Source organism: Gambusia affinis, linkage group LG09, assembly GCF_019740435.1.
Source record: "Gambusia affinis linkage group LG09, SWU_Gaff_1.0, whole genome shotgun sequence".
Classification (NCBI taxonomy): Eukaryota; Metazoa; Chordata; class Actinopteri; order Cyprinodontiformes; family Poeciliidae; genus Gambusia; species Gambusia affinis.
In genome coordinates this window covers 17,120,394-17,141,050 of record NC_057876.1, presented here as the reverse complement: position 1 = coordinate 17,141,050, position 20,657 = coordinate 17,120,394, and the positions used below count along the sequence as shown (strand labels likewise).

General features: G+C 37.9%; 2 protein-coding genes across 3 annotated transcripts in view; both read right to left on the bottom strand.

The window, feature by feature from the left end:
- The window catches only part of ccdc88b (coiled-coil domain containing 88B), a 58,680-nt gene extending 49,538 nt beyond the window's left edge, over nt 1–9,142 (bottom strand). The window contains exons 1-3 of the mRNA XM_044126983.1: nt 8,939–9,142; nt 6,816–6,964; nt 4,454–4,562 (exon numbers count right to left, since the gene is read on the bottom strand). Of these exons, the coding sequence (XP_043982918.1) occupies nt 4,454–4,562; nt 6,816–6,964; nt 8,939–8,998 (318 nt within the window). The 5' untranslated portion in view covers nt 8,999–9,142. The remainder of the gene's footprint in view (nt 1–4,453; nt 4,563–6,815; nt 6,965–8,938) is intronic.
- Nucleotides 9,143–12,149: 3,007 nt separating this feature from the next.
- rom1b (retinal outer segment membrane protein 1b) lies at nt 12,150–20,119 on the bottom strand. 2 transcript variants are annotated; one of them, XM_044126981.1, is made up of 6 exons: nt 19,667–20,097; nt 19,388–19,543; nt 16,317–16,559; nt 15,669–15,856; nt 14,965–15,211; nt 12,150–12,935 (listed from the first exon to the last, which is right to left on the bottom strand). In XM_044126981.1, the coding sequence occupies exons 2-6, from the start codon at nt 19,535–19,537 to the stop codon at nt 12,678–12,680; spliced, it is 1,086 nt and encodes a 361-aa protein (XP_043982916.1). In that variant the 5' UTR covers nt 19,538–19,543; nt 19,667–20,097; the 3' UTR covers nt 12,150–12,677. The 2 variants fall into 2 exon arrangements, with proteins under 2 accessions (XP_043982916.1, XP_043982917.1); XM_044126982.1 differs by having other exon boundaries at nt 19,388–20,119.
- Between the last annotated feature and the right edge of the window lie 538 nt (nt 20,120–20,657).

Genomic DNA, 20,657 nt, shown 5'->3' with positions numbered 1-20,657 from the left:
TATAATCTGATTGCATGATTTAAACGGGAAATAAATCACTCATTCCACATTTAGAAAGTCTTCTAAAAGGCAGAGATTACTAAAGCTAATAAGCCTCCTGCCCATTATCCTCTAAAGCCAGGCAGAATAAACTCTTGATTGTTTAACAAAGCATCTATAATGTGTTTCAGAGGAAACGGCATGATGGAGGAGCGGCAGAAGATCCCAACATCGTGGTCAGCTTGTTTCATCGAGTTGTAATTTGTGCTCTGAGCTCTTGGACAAATCTCCTGGCTCTATCAAATGACGCTGAATCAAGCTGGACTGCAGACGCCTCAGGCATTTCCCATCCAGAAAACCTGGCTTCCCTGGCAGCAGCGCAGGCTTCATGGTGCGGGTCTGCAGCGCGCTCCTCCTCCTCCTACATCTAATGCAGGCAGAGTTTAGCAGGTGATCCTTCTGTTGCTCATTTTATTTAATTAGTCTTAGACAAGAACAGCATCCATGGTAATTAAAAATATTTCTGTCAAAAAGCCACACTCTGACACTGGCGAGCTACTTCCCCAAATGCTCTGGAAGTCTGTTCACATCCATCAAAGGAAAATCAGACTGCAGGAGCGAGTCACAATCGCAGCTCCTTGTTTTAATTTACAAACTGTACAGCAGGAGAGTCAGGCAAGGACTTCCTTTAACAACTGCAATGTGCAGCCAACCTTACATTTCTGCTCCTTTCAGGGCGTGCAGGATAATAGCCTCTGCAGCCTTGACATGGTCATAGTCGCTCCGGATGCCAAATAGACTCCTGCAGCAGACTAGACACTCTGAAAATTATATAGCAGCGGCTTGTTGTTGTTGGCATGCTCATGCCTCTGTGTGAATAACTCCCTGCTTGGCAGTGCAGCCAAGATCCACGTACAGTTCAGGGTTATATTTGCTCAAATTTCTCAGCTGCTATAATTTTAATCGCTTGATACAGTAATGCATCCCTTCAGAGGAAATGTGAAAACAATATGAGCGACACACATTGCAGTTACCTGTGCTACGCTGGGATTTCTCTGACAGTCGAACGTGGGGCAAAGTATTGTGCAAAAGTCTTGAGTCTGTCCTTGTTTCTTCATATTTTGCTTCCAACTAGAGAGATATTCTTTTATTCTTTGAAAGTGTTCATGATCCAAAAATAGTGTTTTACCCACCTCTGTTATAAATAGTTTTGAAATACTTAACGACTCCATTTTTTTAATGCATTGCCTCTTTAAACGTTTTAGTAATGGATAATTCTCCAGGGTTTGGAGAATCCTTTCTGAAGGGTTTCTGGAGGCCTTTCAAAGTTTTTCTCCAGACTTTTTATTTATATTCAGTTCAATCCCTGTCCATTTTCAAACGCAGACTTTTCGTTTGTTAATCGACTCATTTAGGAATGAAAACTCAACAGACTTTATGCATTTTGCTTCTGGCAGCCTGACACCAAGACACTGTTGGCTCTAGTTTATTTGGTTGAATTTATGAAAAATACCAGAGATTTTTTTATAAATCTTACAATATTTCAGCACCAAACTTTTTTTTTCTAAAAACTCAAAACCTGGCAAAAAACAGATGAACATCTAAAATATAATGTATGCTTTTTTATATATATAAAAATTGCTTGTTAACACAAGAGTCAGCCAATCTAGGCATGTTGAAAAAGACTTGCTGCAGTAGAAACTGGGAAAGAAAGCGGCTTCCTTGTCTTTGAATATGGCATGGTTGTTGGTGCCAGATGGGCGAAGCTGAAACTGCTAATCTACTGGGATTTTACACACAACCATCTCTAAGGTTTATAGAGAATGTTTAAATAACCCAGTGAGTAGCAGTAGTTTGGATGGAGAAGTGATTTTACTGCCAGGGGTCAGAAAGAAACAGACAGAAGCAAAACCTCAACTCAGATTAACTCTAACTGGTTTCTTGAGTAAGATAGTCAGATAATGTCCTTCAATGAAAATGTTCTCAAAGTAGAAGAAGAGATTTTGTCCATAAGAAACAAAACCTCAGAAGAAAGTTTCCAACAGTTTTCTGAATCAAAAAGGCAAGCTGGTAAAAGGAGTTAGAAAACCTGGCTCCTGGGAGAAAGGGAAACAATAGAGATGGTTCAACATATTTGAACAGTATTGCATGAAAGTTGTGGGACAGAGACAGTTTTACCTAAATATAGCATTAGAGTGAAATTTTGAGGTGCTTCATTTACATTTTAATGCAATCTTATAGGTCAACTCAGCATATATTTCAATTTAAATGCAAACAGTTTGCTTTCTGCTCCATTGGATTCAATTGACAGTTTAATTACTTTCAATATCCTAAATTTAAATAGCAGATGAAAAAAAAAAATTAAAGATTTCACCACAGTATCAGGCCTGAGAACTACAGCTACATCCTATGTTTGATTGGCTGATAAGAAAAATGTAATAACTGAGAAAAAATGCTCTTCTCACAAACCTCTAAATGCATCTGGTGTCAATAAACTCACATAAAGATAAACTAGCTCCACCTCCTGCTCTGACCACAGATGTGGCTCACAGACCAATGGTCTCATGCTCATCATCTTATTTTGTCATGTATAATAAATATATCAACCAGATGTCTCATACTTTATATGAAACATCCTTTGCATCTAGGGGACTCTGCCAACACCAGGTTAATTAAGAAAACCAGACTCGTTAAAACCTTATTTATTAAATGCTCCTTTCCCTTAAGAAATGTCATAATTTAGCTGCCACAGATTCCTTTAAGGAATCTATAAATTATTAGTCAAGTGAATAAACACTTAAAATCCTGTTAGCTAGAGGTTGAGATGCATGCAAGTCATTTAAACAGACCAAATCAAAACAGAGAGTAAATGAATTAGACCAAAACACAAAAAGGCTCAATGCAGTAAATCATAGCTTCTTCACAGTGATTTTAAATGGTACTTTTACAGTAAAAGTAGGTGCAACCACTGAAAAACGCTGCTTTCACACATAATAATCTGTAATTAGCTAAACCAATGCATTGGAGAAGCTGAGAGCAGAGCAACCTCACTTTCACACTCCTGCTCTGGCTTAAGTTCATACTCTTTTGAGTCGCACGCTTGCCTGAGCTTCTAAGAAGCAACAGCGTGAGTGAGAAGTAAAACTGTGACCAATGCGGAAACCAACGTCCTCAGTGACAGTGGAGCCAAGTATGAGAGCACCTGATGTAACTCTAGTGTGCCTAATAAGAGCTTCCCATTCACTGCCTGCGATTTCTGAAGCCCTGAGCTTTCAAGGGACATTAGCGGCTCACTAGAAATTAGGAAGTGAAACCTTGTGGACTCTGTTCGTATGCTGTGTGACAAGATAACTAGCGCATGTTCAGTCCACCTGACTGGTGCTCGGGAATGCTCTCTGGGCTGAGAACAGAGGCTTTTGAATTATCCTCAGAGGAAATAATTGTGTCAGTTCCTGAAATGCCACAGGCGCCAACCATGCATATTGTGAAATGCATGATACTGGGAGCTATTGAAGAGACTTTTAGGCTTTTATGCTATAGCCTCTAACCACAGATGTGGCTAAAAAAAGAAAACTCTGCTTGAAGCTCCTCCATTCTTTCCTCACCCCATTGGCCTGATAATATGCAAGGACGCGTCGACTGAGGATGGAAATTCTGTGCTTCATCTTCTCGCTTGTGCAAATGGTCTGTCGCAGCCCTGCACACATTTCAAACTCTATACAGAATCCTAAGGCAAAATATTAATGTGCTACGACTGACACTTGAGCTTCATCTTGTCCTGTTTTACCACCTTACAGCAAGTCAACAACTTCTCTGTTTTTCAGCCTCTTCTCCCTCGCTATTTGGTGTAGCCTGGAGTTATCTTTCAGCATGAATTTTCAGACTTTTTTAGCTTACAGTGAGCTCTGAGGCATTTCAATCCATCCAGACAACAAAATGATTACACTAGTGTTTATGGAAACAAAGGATTCTCATGAAAGTGAATGGGGACTTAAAATTTAGATTGATAGTTTTGCTTTTTTTTTGTATCAAAGTGTTGTATGTTTGGAGCAATATTTCTTTCTAATAGCTTTTTTACTAAAGCTAAGTTGAAAGAGGAAGATTACATCATTGCATTAATAGAAAAAGCTGGAGTTTAGTTTAAAAAACACAAAGAAGCAAAGATTTACATTTCTTAAACATTTACGGCACAAGTTCAAACTAAAAGACATCGCCCTTGATTGTCGCAGTAGCTTTGCTAAAGATTTACAGCCTCTCTGAGGTTTTACTGTTAAATCTTCCTGCCTGGACCTGGTACGAATAATAATACTAAACTCAAAACATACTAGAAGATCATTGTGCATTCAGCGGTTTTCCTCCAGTGGAAACTCATAAGAATATAAATATTCCCTGTGGAAAACAATTTTGAGTTCCCTCTGATGATTTAATCTCATAGCTCAGTTTCTACCACCTCCCCACTGGAAGCCTCCCCTACCTGGTAGAAAGCCCTGAGGTGCCGATTTAAAATGGAGAAGTTCTGGACTCTTAGCATGTGGTCATCTTTCTCGCTGTTGTACAGTCGCTCCACCTTGGGGTTTGGGTCTCTGGGTGAACAGAAAAAAAATAAATCACTGTGTTGTGTATGCTGCTGCTTGATCAGACAGCCCAACAACACGTCTCTCCAGACGAGAAACTCTTATGCAACTGTTCATTTAAGCAGAGTAAATAAAATCTTAATGAGCTGGAGGAGCAGGCAATGTGGATCCACATGTAATTATTTGCTAAAATAACATTGCTCAGGTCAGACCACCTGCTCCACTAAAATCTTGTCTTCCCTGAAAGCTTTTCTCCAGCAGAAATTTGAACAAGGGGACAAGAAATTCAAGACGGCAAGCATTTAGAACCCCGTTTTGTGATTTACTTGAAATTTGTGGGTCGTACATTCAAGCCAGCCATTCTTTCTCAGAATGCAGCAGAACAGTGTGAGGTTCTGAAAGGTTGGGTGATGAATGTTACATCACGTTTTATTCAAGGAGAGAGCATTCTGCTGCCACGCTTATAGCTCTCTGAGGCTGTGCTGTGGCTCAGGGAAAACAGGATATAATGTCTGCTGTGTTCACTGCTTCAGTTTAGCGTTTTAGCGTGTTAACATTTGCTAATTAGAAATACACTCATGGGAATCAGCTATTTGGAAAGTATTTATGCATAAGCAGTTTTATGGTTCCCTAGGTGCAAACAAGTACTCCATGTCATCTGATGTACTGTTTTCAATTCAGAGACATATCTACCCACCACAGATCTATTTAGAAGACATTTGCTACCTGTTTGTTGTTGTCACTCTCAGTATATATTGCATTTAATATACCTGTCCAACATTTTTAAGAATCGAGGCACAATGTGTCACTTTCATCTTTGCTTCATAAATTGTTTTCAATACTGGCTAATCTAACTAAATACAGGGCATTCTTGGTTTAGAAAAACCCCTAAAGATCCTAAATACACAATAGGATGATTTAAAATGACTTAGTCAAAGTTATTACCTAAATCCAACTGAAATTCTGGGACATAAAGTGAAAGTTGATGTTTACAGACGCTCGCCTGTAAGTGCTAGACATTTTGGAAACACCAACAAGCCAAAATGTTAATATCTAGCTGTAGATATACCCTCAAAGAGGCGGCTCCCCAAATATATTGACTCACTTTTCATATTTGTAAAAAAAAATAATAATAATTTGTCTTAAATTTCACAATTGTGCACTACTTTGTGTTGGTCCAGTAGAATCTGTATACAATATATTGAGGTTTGTGTTTGCAATGGTACAAAATGTGAAAAAGTTTAGGGTAAAAATATGAAATATCGTATCCTACTTTCTTGTAATTTTTTGTCCTATGTTGCAGGGAAAACTTTGAAGCAAAATTACTCTCTTCAAAACACCCACGCGTGAATTTACAGAAACAGAGTTTCTTTGCAAAAAAAGGTTTAAAAAGGAAAGTTAAATCTCTATGCAGCTCGCAGATCTTTCTGTCTCAGGACGCCAGAGCAAGGTTAAACTTTCTAATTATCGCTCTCCTCTGTTGTACAGTTAAGATTCTATAATTATATGAATGTTTGAGCAGAAAAAATACATCTTTAAATACCTTCATTATAAAGGTATAAATATCACACAGACAGCTTTAGAGCTGTTTGAAGCTTTTTTGCATCTTTTCATCTCGTTCTGCCTCCAGAGATGGGAAGAAAAACTTTATGACTGATGATTTTCTAAACGTAACTTGGAGCATGTGTTTTCTTCCTGGATCTTTCCTAGGTGGAAATAGTTATTTATTTATTTTTCTATCTGTAAAATGTAAGAAGCTCCTTGAAGAGTGAAATCAACAACTGAATATAGCCCAAACAGCCAGAACTAATCCTTTCTAATGCAGTTCTTAACACATGAGGTCTGTTTTAGACTTCAATGGGAATAATAAACATTTTTAATGGTAAAAAATTCTATAGTCTCTCATCAAAACAGAAGCTTATACATGTTTCCTTTTAATAAGATTTTGATTTTTCTGTCTACATTATCATGTATGATAAATCAAAATAATTTATTATATCCTTATACATCAGATTATATTTCTTTTGCTATTTAATGTCCACTGAAGAACATAGTTGCTCTCTTCAATCAGAGTTTTTTCATGGTCATGTTTTTGATTTACCCAGTTTGTATTTCTGATTTCATTTGTCTCATCCAAATCTGCTATTTTGCCCTCTTATAAAGGAAATTAATAAAGTTGGCATTTATTTCTCACTTTCACTGGAGTCTGTGTGGATGGCAGCAATGCAGCAAAGAGACAAAATCTTAAAATGATAGTCTTACATGATCCTCATGACTTCATTGAGAAAAATCCCATTGGTCACCCTCTTGTAGCGCTCCAGAGCATTCTGGGAAATGGAGTTTACTTCCATATACTGGCTGTAGAGCTGGATGCTGGTCTCGCTCTCCACCATATTCTCAAACAGCTGAACCTGCAGGGGGGAGAATTTGTGGAATTATTTTTGAAATCTGGTTAAGCCTTACGTGTGAACTGAGAGGTGGACAAAAATAAAACCGCAAAAACAGTGTGGACGGAGGAAGGATATGTCCTGGTCCAAACATTTTCACACAGGAAGCCACTTGAGTCGGTGCACCTGGCTGAACAGGTGGGATTCATGCTTTCACACTGGGAAGCACTTCACAGTGACAAGCAGCCAAGCAGGAAAGCAGCCAAGGTCTCTTTCTGCTTAGGTGAGCTTTGCCAATACAAACTGCAATATTTTTGAAGGTTTTGTTCCATCAGCACCCCTAAAAATGCCCCATTGGCCACAAACTTCGTCTGGTAATAGGAAGCAGAGCAGCATAAGAGCCTCCAGCCTCTTGGATGTCCAACAACATATGAAAAGCAAGATGAAGTCAGAGATTATGTGGCCCTCTGAAAGACACTGAGAAAATAACAAACCTAAAGCTGGAATTTGTGAGTTTTTCATTGGTAAAGTGCAACAAACAAGAGGGAAGCCAAAAGTATAACAGGTCACCATAAACACTGCACACAGACCAGAAGGTTGAACTTCATAGAAACTGATGTCCTGTTAAATAAATCCAGCCTTATAAATGAAACAAATCCTCATGTTATTTCAGAGACAAAACAATGAATATTCAAAGTCTTCCAATAGTTTTGTCACATTAAATGCACAAAGTTTAATGTTTGTTGTTTACATTGGAAAGTTACAGGAAATGTTGTGGAATGTCTAGAGATAAAAATGTCCGCCGATTCTTCAATGCTCAGTCTGTCAGGTTGGACGAATGTTGGACGTCATTTTCAAAGAAAATTTTCTATGGAAAATAGCTCTTTTCTACAGAAAAGGAGCCAACCAGGACTTTTCTGTGGAAAAGAGTTCTTTCCACAGATCCCTCTTATAAAGAAAATTAATAAAGTTAGCATTTAACTTTGGTCCAGACTTTGACTGGACTGTTGTAACATCTGAAAATGATTTGATCTTAACCAGTGGTGTCTGAAGCGGCAATAAAACTTCAAATCTTTCCTTAGTTCAGCAAACCTGAATCGAATGAGTTACCATCAGGAAGAAGTAGCTAAGCCATTTGATTCAGATGTGTTAAAGCAATATTATTATTATTCTACACCATTTAATTGTAGTTTGATCTATATGTTTATGGTTGTGGTCCTGCTGGAAGAGGAACCTCCACCTCCATCTCAAGTCTTTTGCTGCCTCCAACAAGTTAACTTCCAGGATCTGAATTTTAATCCCAATTTTCCCTCTTTCTGCTGAAGAAAAGCTTCACCACAGCTCATCTGATTAATGAGCTCCATATGTGGCCTCTCTCCACAACTTCACCTCTGACCTTTCCACTGTGTTCGCTCATGTTCCCCAACAAACAGGAGGCCTTCGTAGAACAGCTGGATTTACACTAAGATAAAAATATCAAACAGGTGAGCTCTGTTTACAAAAGGAAACTGGTAGCACCGGATTCATTTAGAGGTATTCCAGTATAGTAACTGTACAGTAACAGATTTTTATGTACCACAGCCTAGTTTGTGATAGTAAAGTGACACATTTTTGTAAAGCAAAGTGAATGGTGCCATTTTCAAAACAGCTCTACAGGACACGGAAGTGTTCGGACTGAAAAGAAAAAAACGCTGGTCATTAAATGGCAAAGGAAACAGCCAAAAGGAGAAGTAGTGTTTGCTTCTCTGCGCACACGATCAAGAAGCTAACAACGAGCATTATCATTTATTTGAGTTAGACTTTTTACATGTAATTGTAAGTATGATAAACTGATCAAGAAGATTCATAAAATTTTTATATGTAAGATGGAGCATTATTAGGATTGAACACACACTGTAGAAAATTGTTGGTGTCAACAGTTTTCTACATTATCTTCTTGTATTCCTCTACATGTCGAAATTTTCTCTAATTCAAGGTGACAAATGATAAATGACATACCCACTGCGCCAGCGCACTCCCCATGAATTCCTCTATTATCTCCTTAATTCCGGACTCCATTGTTGTGCTAACGAGAACTCAAATGGAGAAGTAATTACAAAATATCATCAACTTTTCTGTTTGTGATGAATCAAAGCGCGAGGATCCATGCTGAGCTGCGTTCAGCAGCTTGACATATCTGCGGCCCTGCCCTCCCTCCACCTCGCCTCTTTCTTCCTCTATGACTGTCAGTTGGTTTCAAAACCGCACCGGAATTTCTCAAAACACACATGTTGCGTTTTTTTTTTCCAGCACACGACACACGTCATCTCACTCAAGAAGATATTTCAGTAGTTTAAAGTACATGACAAAAATGTGGCAAAAAATGTCAATTAATTCTCTGAAAATTATTGTCAACTGCTTTAAAGGGATACTTGACCTTAGAAATTATGCTGTTTAGTATTCCTATTGTTTATTGATTTAGTGTTGCTGAAAACAACGTGACAATATTTATTCGTCGCCTCAAAGTTCAGATGAGTGTTTCTTTTTTTTTTTTTTTACCGCAATAATACGAGTGGATGTAAATCAAGCACTGTGTAACCCTGACCTCTGCTGGTTGGGAATGGAATTACATTCTTTCTTGTTCCAGATAAATGACTTGCGTCATTCTTTCCGTAACAAAACCACTCAGAGGAATGTTCCTCCTACATGCTTCTTTTTTCTCCTCTCTTTTTTTATCAAGACGAATGAATACGCAGATAGATAGATAGATAGATAGATAGATAGATAGATAGATAGATAGATAGATAGATAGATAGATAGATAGATAGATAGATAGATAGATAGATAGATAGATAGATAGATAGATAGATAGATAGAGATAGATAGATAGATAGATAGATAGATAGATAGATAGATAGATAGATAGATAGATAGATAGATAGATAGATAGATAGATAGATAGATAGATAGATAGATAGATAGATAGATAGATAGATAGATAGATAGATAGATAGATATTATTTGACTAGTATTAGATAGTATTTGACAAAACTCAATTTTGTCAAATACTGATGAAAGAAGTTACTTACAAAATCTTTTGTTTATTATTTTGTCATCAGAAGTTATTTTATTAATTCTAAATTACCCAAAGCAGGAGAGTTTTAGTCTGATCAAATGTTAGATTTTTAGGAAACAAAAACAAACTATGTGTCTTTTCATGCAATATATTTAAATATCTGGTTTCAGTTTTAAATATTTCTGTAATAAACTGCTCAGGGCAGTGGAATTAGTGCGTATAAGAGTCACTATGACATCCTTCGTATCTCGTGGTACTGCAACTTTTGTTTCACAGCACAGCTGTTAGAGTCAGATGGGCTCTTTCCTCTGAAAATAAAGAGTGCACTTCACTAATTTCTTAGTTTTAATTATTCAAATTGTAAATTACAAAACTTTTTCCGTTTGTAGTTTTGTATCACAAACCAGGCCTTTAATCTGAATTTTCAAACCCATTTTCAATTTTTTTTATTATTATTGATTTGTAGATACTGTAATAATAATGTCATATTGGGAGATTTTAACATGCATGAAGACAATCCAAGTGCTAATGTAAAATGTAGATTTTGATGATAAGAAACACTTTTTGCTTCTTCATGCTCTTGATTTTGAGTTGACATTTGACAGTGTAAACAAACAATCTTGTCTTGTTCTGTTAAAACAATTTCTGATCAACCTTCCGAGTTAACCTGTTTGACCACTTCAAAAGAAAATTTAATCAGTTTGTTAAAAATATTGTACTACTAGCTCAGCACTTATCTGTGTTTATCAATGTTCATGGTGTATTCTGGTTTTCGTAAAGCACATCTGTTCTGTCACGTGTGATGACAGATCATGGCTTAGTACTTTAAACATATATGAAAATATATTTCTGAGAGGTTATTTTTCTCTTCCTGAACTCATTTTGAACCATCCAGGGTCACACAGCTGTTGCACCGGAGATGTGAAATAAACTGCATCTTTTTTGTTCTTTGTATGAAGCTGCGGGGAAATTCCCCAAGCTGGAGGACTGGAGGATAAATAAAGCAGTGTGTGTATTTTTCCTTCATTGTCACATCAAGAATCTCAATGGCCATCCTTTTCTTTGACCCTTGAATAAAATAATGACAGAATGCATTCTGTGTTATTCTTGATCCGTTGTTAATTGGAAGAGTGTCTCATCTCAAAATAAGATTAATTAATTTATCTCTTTTTCACGTCAACATTTGTTTGTTATATACCTGAGCATGAATTTCTTTTTTCTGTCAAAAGAAAGTCGTTCCTTTCCACTGTTGCCACATGCTTCCTTAGAAGAATGGATTGATAGAATAACTTTAACAGGAATTATAAACTAAATGTCATTTCATTAATATATTTATTATAAGAATGATTATTCCAGTCCTCTTGTTTCAAGCAAAATATAACTCTTGAAACCATTTGAACTTTAATAAGCAACATATTTAATCATTACCAGATTATACTGACTTTTAAAAATGAACTTTAGTGTCATAAAAATAATTATTTTATTATATTTCACATATTTGCTAGTATTTGTAGTTATTATTGGACTAGCCCTGTAAATAACTTCTACTCTTTACTTTATTAGAAAGTAAGTACCGTATTGTGTATTAGTATTTGATATTCAAATCAATTATTTACCCTGACTTTTAATTAGCCTCCATTTCCATTTGTGTTTCCTCGTTAAAGAACCTTACCTTTCGCAGGTACAGACAGCAACATTTATGTGCTTGTTAGGAATCAAAAGAAAACATTCATTGAACTTATTCTGTGAAATAAATTTTATTTCAGAAGATTGTGCACACATTGGGTAAACCTGTACCTATAGGACAAATCACTGTGATACGTTCTTTGCGGATGAAAAACCCCGTTTCTTGTCTCATGCCAGCACATTTCATCGTTGTGCTCCAGCTGCCTCTGTGTGAAGGTGAGCGTTCTTGCGTGCTGCTGGATGGGCTTGTTGGTTACCGCTTATGCAGCAGTTCTGGGATTAACCGCGCTGGGATTATCAGATTGTTTCAGGGCTGCCAGAATAGATGCGATGACAGCTTCATATAGGCCATCACACTCACTCATACAGCATAATCACACACGCTTAATCCGCCTCTGCTTGCTGAACTGAGATAACCCATAATACCTCCATAGTTTTACATGCACAAAAGGAAACAGACACTACAAAGCAGTTAAAAATGTCTACCTTTAATTTAATATTCATGTGCCAGTTTAACAAGTGCCTAAACATTTCATTGCAGTTCAGTACAAACTCTACAGCAGAGAGATGAATAATACAGTGCACATGGGATAAAACTTAGCTTTCTGAGTTTAACTTTCCCAAATTTGACTCAAAACATGTCAGATATGTTTTTCTGTGCTTATGCTACACCTGAGTAAATTTTGAATGTCTTCTAGAAAAAAGAAAAGAAACAAAAAGTACTACACAACCTCGTGAGCGGATTCTCTGATGGTTCATGGTGTCCTGCACAGAGAAGATTTATTTTTCGTTTGTGTTGCCCTGTTCTGGTCATGTTCAAGGGAGCTGTGGCTGCTTCAAAGATGGAGCACAATTCAAGCCTACTGGTCTCAAAACCCAACAGGTGTCCTTCCTGCTGCCATCCAAGTCACACAACCAAAAATGAAAATAAATAAATAAAACACAGACCCTCACTCTGCCTCCCATCATTTTTATATCTTTTTGGTTTTCCTTGTTCTAGCTGGCCGGAGGTGGCGTGGCGGCCTTCGCCGTGGCTTCAGCTTCTTTCTCCCCCTCTTCAGCCCCTGCGGCTTCGGAAGCCGGATCGACTTGGGCAAACTTTAGGAGGTCAAGAGCCTTGGCTTTGACGTCAGCGTAGGTTGCCTTTACGTCCTTCTCCAGGATGTAACCCTCACTTTCACCCTCTGGAGTCTCCAGAGCCATTGCTCCCTCCACGGCTGTCTGCAGGTAACGCATGCTCAGGAGCACAGACAGCTGAAGAGAAAGAAGAATATAGTCAGATGGCTTGCATAACCCTTGACTTTATTTACGTTATCATATTACAATTACACACTTCCATCCACAGACCATCACAAAGTAGAGCATAGTTCTGAAATACAAGGAAAAGGTAACGTCAAAAATTAAAAATTTTTACCAATGAAAATCTTTTCTATATGTTGTGCATTTATTTTCATTGTTGGTGACTTAATGTATAAGTGTTGAAATTCTTCTTTTTACAAATTACAGCTGAAAGTGTTTTGGAGTACATCTCTACCAGATTTGTACATCAAGGGACTAAAATGTTTGGACCATTTTGCAAAACAGCTTAAGCTCAGTCAGACTGGAAGGACTGCAATGAGCAACAATTTTTCAAACTTGCCAATGTTTTGTTTTTGTTGAATTTAGACTTTTTATATTGAAAACACTTGAATATATGTTTAATTATATATATTTTTCTGCATATTAGTCTCATTATTATATTCAAAGATAAACTTCTGCCTCAAACTTAAACCTTTTTGTGTGTATCCTGTTTTCTTCCAGATTTGTGAGTATCTAGTTCCAGGTATCTTCTCATCAAACATAACCAGCGTCCTCATTCCTGCTGCAGAAAATCATTACCACAGCATGATGCTGACACTTCTTCACACATTTAGCCATGACCTGTCTCGATTCTGTAATTTGGTCTGCATTATTCTCTTTGCTCTCTAGTGAGGTGAAATTAAACGCGTACAGGCTTTATTTGCGGAAGAGGTGCCCATTGCAATGGATTTTATTTAGGAGTATCAGAGTAAATTGGGATGATCATAAATTTAGATTTTTATTTGTCAGAGCTCCATTATTTACAGTTGGACTCTTTGTACTGCTCTATCACATAAAATCCAACAAAACACAATAAAATTTGCTGAAATTGTAAAGGCCGTGTGAATTTGCTTTTCATGTCTCCAAGAACAACAACACTCAAACACAATGTTGCTCATCACATTTTGTATCACGCTTCCTTTTCCTGTTTTTCAATCAGCTGCAGGCAATGTGATGCAAAGCCAGAAAAGCAACTTGTGCTGGACTTGATGCCTCTATAACATGGCAGCCATCTGTCCCCATGTGAAGAAGAAGAAAAAAACCTGCAGCACTCAGGTTCTGCATTTAGAAGTATGGATTGTGTGATCAACTGTAGGCAGTGTGTGGTTGTGCATCGACTTCCTGTTTCAGCCTCTAGGGCTCAAGAATAGAATGTGACATCAATACCGGGACTTTACAAAGAGATGACAACGCGTTTGACGAAACCAGAGTAGTTGGTGTGTCTGTGATGTTTTTTTTTTTTGTTTTAGTTGTCATGGGAGGCAGTTAGTCAGAAGACAAAAAGGTAGTTGTTTTTATTTCTTCTGGATTTAGAGACCCAGGAATGTTTTGTTTAAGATTAGGCTTCTACCGTGAGTAGCCATGAGTACAATGGTTGATAGGTCAGTGACATCATAGATTACACTGACACTGGTTACAAACCACCTGACCTTGGTCAGTAACCACCTGACATTAGTTACTGTCCATCTGACATTAGTTACTGTCCATCTGACATTAGTTACTGTCCATCTGACATTGGTCAATAACCACCTGACATTGGTCAATAACCACCTGACATTGCTCAACATGGACACAAACTTGGATATGATTGCCAGATTTTAGCCTAGACTTGTTGATACCCTCACACAATTATCCATAGCCAGTTTAAAAAGTTTTTCTCATAAATAACCTCTTGTCCTTTACTTGGACATGCTTGCATTGCAGAAAATGAGATGTGCTAACATGCCTTTACCATTTTCTGTAATGCAGTTGTAGCCAAGGTCACTCTGTATCTTCAATGATAGAACTGTTTGCATTGTTTTGAACTGGACCATAACTGTTTTTCTTTATTTAAATCTCTGTGCAACATTGATTACTTAAATTGTCAGATATATGCACAATCTTCTAATAAACTATTAAGTCTCACTGATTTACTTCCTAGCTACATTTTTCCACCTTTGCCCACCTGAATTAAGATGACTGAGAGCACACCAGGTCCGGTCGAGTTCATCAAACCCATGTAGTAGTCTGTTAAAGCCTGCCTGCAGCCGCGGCTGTACAGGTTGAGCTCCTCTGATTGGTATTCATAGTTGTAGTGGGCCCTGCTATCTGTCAGCTGGTTCTGCAGGCAAGGCCGAGGGGAGGCAGGGTTGCAGCAGCTGAAAGGAACTCCATCTAACAGGTAGCGGCCGTCCACGTTACTCCGTATACGACTGCAGGTAATAGATGAAAACGATAAAGAAGCATAAAAGTTAAAAGTGAAAGGAGATAGGAGGAACAACACTTTTTAAAATGTTAAGGGCCTGAGATTCGGCTTAGTGAGAAGTGAAGAGCACATCAATACAAGTGGCATCGTTTCAAAACCTCTGTTTACTCATTGCCTTTCACTTATTTAATCTTTGACCAACCAATCCTCTCATGCTTCAACCTCTCTCTCTCTCTTTTCAAAACTAAAGGCCAGGTCTATTTTTAAACCATTTCTACACATCATGCTTCCTCTCTTTCTCTCTCTAACATATAGTTTGACCTTTTTGGATATGAAGTCCGCTCATCTGTCACTTATGCAGACAATTCTCTGTCTTACACCCCACATCACTTTAGATTCTCTGCTTTTGATCTCATTTCTCTTCATCTCATATCATACTTGTGTATTTGTTGTTGTTTACTCACTCCTTGACTTCCTGGGAAGTGAAATCCAGGTATCGGTTGCTGACCCACTGAACCTCGAACCAGTCCTTGAAGTTGTTGTTTCCACAGCAGCGAAACTCCATCTGCAGACGATCAATGGTCTCCTTTTGGAAGCAACGGCCGGGGACGTCCGTATCCTTGTAGAACCGGATGCCGTTCCTCAGGCCCACCTAAAACAAAGAATACCGTTTGCAAAATGTTTTAGAGAATTGCATAATGCAGCAGTTCTAGTACCAGTCACCAGGACCCTCTCTATCTTGGATGTTTTAGTTGTTTTCCTAAAACTTAGATGACTGGATGATGGACAGGCTTCAGGCAGGGGATGCTTAAGTAGAAACACATCTAAAACATGACAGATAGTGAGCCTCAAATATCAAACACTGATGTATTTTATGCTAAAATCTTTGCTTTGTTTTTTTAATCTTTAAATGGAACAGGTCTTAAAAATGTAAAGAAATATTTTTCACACATTTTCTTATCAATTTTTTTTAGCACAGTTCTCCTAAACTATTCCATCTTCATCTTGTATTCAGATCAGCTAACCCTTGTAACCTATTAAAGTCACACTGTCACGCTGTATTTCACCCTCTTGATCTGTTGGGATCAATAACCAGTTTTTGTGACTTTCACCTTCAGCGACTCTTCCAGCCTCCCCTGCAGGACATAACTGAGGACGACCACAGCAAGGAGCAGGCAGCACAGCAGAGCGGCCACAGCATACCAGCCCAGCAAGAGGACCTTCCAGCGGGGGAAGCGGCTGGCATCCAGAGAGTCCTGGCACACCCGACTGGCAACCCAGTTGGCTCCAATGGAGGCCAGGCCGACCAACATTAGGAGGTTTGGTACTACGTGGATCTCTGTGTTCTCCATCACCTCAAGAAAGAGAGAAGAGTCAAAGAATGACAGTTTATAATTTCTTCTCCCTATTCACTTTTTTATCTGATAGATGTGCTTAATTACACCTACAAAGTTCATCATGTTTGTACATTTGCTAGACTTTTAGCTTAATTTTAAGTGGATTTATAATACTGTGTGTCAAGTTGCTATTCCAAACCAGTCAGCTAATGTTAGCACAAAAACAAGTAATGGCATGTTAGCTAAAGGGAGCATAATAGCTAACATTTGGGGGAAATAAATTATTCGCTATTAATAGCAACATGCTAAAGACAGCATGTTTGCTAATGTGCAGCCTTAGCATTGATAGCATTTTCTAAGAAGTTTAATTTTTCATTATATAATTAAGTTATATATGTATATATATATTTCAGATTCCTACTGGGCATAGCCTGGAAATATTAACATTATTATTGGGAATTATTTGAGTTTTTTATTGCTGTCATTACTGAACTTTTAAAGTAGTTGATAAAAATACATTTTGACTGTAGTTTAACCTTTTTCTTCTTTTCTTTCTTTGTGATCTCTAAGACTGTGCAAAAGGGTTGAATTTAATATTCTCTTTTTTTGTTTTGAGGTCTCTTAAGACCTTCCTGAAATATTGCATGCTTATGTTCCAACTATTACTCTCAGGTCAGCAGATCAGATGCTTCTAACAACAGCTGAAGTTTATTGTAAATCCAGAGATGAAAGAGCTTTGCAGAGCCCTGACACTGTGGAATAGTTTGCCTCCACAAAAGACAGGTTTAATAAATATTGTTTTTAAAATCTTTGATTCTTGGTCTTTGAGGCAAAGTGAGATATTCTAATGATGTCTATTTTCATTTTTCTTTTTGCATAGGTTTTTACCTTTATTTATTTAAATTTGTATTTTTATCATGTTTTTATTTACTTGCTGTACAGCACTGTGGTAAAGTATTTGTTTTTAAAGCACAGATATGATTGATTGATTGATTGATTGATTGATTGATTGATTGATTGATTGATTGATTGATTGATTGATTGATTGATTGATTGATTGATTGATTGATTGATTGATTGATTGATTGTCAATCAATCATTAATTCTGGATGATGTTTTGTTGAGTTTTTAATAAACCCTGCACTAATTAACCAAACTATTAGATTTTAACCACTTAGCCCAGGGTTACTCAAGGTCAGTCCTCGAGAGTCGATGTCCTGCAAGTCTTAAATATTGCTTAGATATTATTGATTTAACATACCTGAATTTAATTAGTGTCTAATTAGCAGCCGTCTGCTGAGCCAGGAGAAATGTTGAGGAGATGAATCAGCCATTTGAATTTGTTGAGTTAGAGCAGGGACATGTCTAAAACATGAGTTGGACACCTCTGACTTATCCTAAATTAGTGAAACAGTTTGCAAACATTTTAATTTAATGTAATGTTTAATTAAACCTTTGCTGCTTATTGGCCAGGACTACCTTGAGAAAAAGGTTTTAATCTCAATGGGACTTTCCTGCTTAAATAAAAGTAACATTAAAAAAATGTGTTGAATGTCGGCAATATTTTAGAGAAAAACTCATGTATGTTTACTAACAAAGAAATATAAAAACACGTTTATCAAATTTCAACAAATTATTAAAATGTAATGATAAAACTTAAGTATTTTTCGAGCCTCAGACTATTCCAATTATTTTGATCATCAGCAGGTTTGTCGACAAGTTTAAAAACACCTATAAAAATGAGATTTTGTTCCTGATTAAGGCGTAAAACGTAAGTGAAATAGTAGTAAATATAAGTAAAGGTGGCATTTAAATGTTTTACTAGCAAGTTTAGCATTAGCTTAGCATTAGCGCTACTGATTAACTAGCTAAAGCTGGATATAAACCCCAATTTTTGTCACTTCTCAATTACACAACCTATGACACCGCTTACATTTTTACCAATGATTTATGACACAAACAAAACCACGTTACATACTGGCTACTGAAACAATTTAACAACCAACATGCTTTTTTTGTTGTTTGTTAAATTTACAGGCATTCTGTCAAAGCTAACAGTGCTATCTTCTGACCTCCTGTAATTTATGACAATTAATACCCATTATTTTGGTTCCCTTTGTAATTATCAGTCTTTTTAACAATGAAGTGGAGCAAAATGCAAAAAATACTATTAATGATGTTTTTCTCCACTTTAAGAGAATATTGTTTGCAAATCCTTTCTGATACCATTTTTCAAATGCTTCATCACCCCAGTCGCACTGAGGGTTAATCTATTGGATTATCCTTGTGGAGATCAATCGATATACTAAGGCATTCGCTCATGTCTTGCAGCTTTCCTGTGTAGTCGTCTGGATTTCAATGATTCCATCTTTTCTAAAATCCAATAGTGGCCAATCACTACTGCATGTGCCATCCAATCACATGCCGTGACTGGATGGCTTGAACAAATACACAACTCTTCCAGAGGCTGTAACCTTCACCTGCTGGCCACCTCAGCAATCAATACACACTGCAAGGTAATGATTCTGGAAGAGAAATGCTGAGGTCTAAAAGAAGCTTCTCAGCATGCTGCACCCAACATGACTTTATATGCATGAGTGCGCATGTTGACACTTGTATTTTGTCTGTTTTGTTGTTGTAGGATTAAGCAAAGTTTACATTTAAAGGACAGATAAGCGACAGCGGAGCGGGCTCGGTAAACTGCTACGCTCCGAAGCAAATGTCGGAGCAAACAATCACATATTTGTTTGACTCTAAATAGACAAATTTGTTGTTTTTAAACTTTAGTGCCACTTGGGCGTCTAGTGCGTGCTTCATCATCCGTGTGAGTGTAAGAGTAGCTCTACCTCGTCTCTACGAAGCAGCTCGATCTTGAGATAAACCCCCAGACAAAAGATGAAGGCCCCACACATTACTGCCAGCCAGGAGAGCAGCCAGAGGCCCTGGGCCAGACGCACCCGCCTCTGCTGGCTGAACTTTATCTTCAGCAGCGCCATGGCTTACTACCATGCAACGATAAGTGCAAAGACAAGGGAGAAACGTGAGATAAGGAGTCTGTCCAGGTGTGATGAAAAGCTGACAGAGCTCACAAGAGAGAGAGAAAGTGGTTTCAGTGTCGTACGAACTTTGCAGCTGGAGTGATCAGTTGTTGGTGCAGGCCTTTTGCTTGGTGAGTTATAAGCAGGTTGAGCTCATCTAAGTTGTTCCAGGTGGAGCGGATAAGCAGATAGATCCTTCAGATGGTGAAGGACGCAGTCGACCTCAGAGGATAATCCAAATTCTTTCACTCGGTTGGAGAAATAGTGCCGAAAAGATTCCTTGTAATCCAAATCGGTGTGGAGACCACAGCAGGAAAGTTAAAGAGGAAAAAAGATGAAAACGAAATAAGGATGAAAGGGATAATAATCCGTTTCCAGAGTTTACAGGGTTTTTCTAAAGATTTTTTCACAAGGGCGTCTTCCCCCCTTCCTTCAAGCTGAAACCACCTATTTCTTCCTTGTGATGTGATGTTGTCTTTTGATGGCACCCCTCTGGGTCTGTGCAGATGCAGCGCCCCCCTAAACCGCTGCAGCCATGGTTGGAGGTGAAAGAGACTGGGCTAAGTGGAGCGTTTGGAACCGTAATCCCCCATCAGAGTCTCCAGGATCCTATTAAACCCAGGGGCCAATTGGAAACCAGGCCAATGTTTGATCAGCAAACTTGTTCTGATGGACACATCGCAATGGGCGAGTCTGTTGATGTATATCTACAGTAGGCCTTACCTGAAACCTCTCAGGTTGATCAGTATGGAAGCCAAAGAAACAGGAAATGCTTTGCGGTTGTTTGAAGATTGTTGTCTGTCAGAGTCAAAAACTGTCATAGTAATTTCTTCAACTAAGTGACAAAACTGACCTCAATCTGATTATTGTTTCACATAAAAACAAGTCGATTTGATGTGCAGTTTTGAGTCAAAATGATCTGAATTTCTCAATTCTCTGATTCCTAGTTAAGAATAACTGGTCTTAGAATAAACTTTTATTAATTAAAGAATGTAAAAAAAGTATGAGAGGAGCTATGCCTGCAGAGGATTATGTGGGGAGGTTGTGAGGTGGGACCAATTGGCTTAAACTGTCATTT

Excerpts from the sequence above, each read along its gene's own strand:
- rom1b (XM_044126982.1), bottom strand. The coding sequence starts at position 19,537 with ATGGCGCTGCTGAAGATAAAGTTCAGCCAGCAGAGGCGGGTGCGTCTG. Across the intron at positions 15,212-15,668 it reads ACTTCCCAGGAAGTCAAGGA|TCGTATACGGAGTAACGTGG; the intron begins GTGAGTAAACAA and ends TATTACCTGCAG. Across the intron at positions 12,936-14,964 it reads TCTCAGTCATCTTAATTCAG|CTGTCTGTGCTCCTGAGCAT; the intron begins GTGGGCAAAGGT and ends CTTTCTCTTCAG.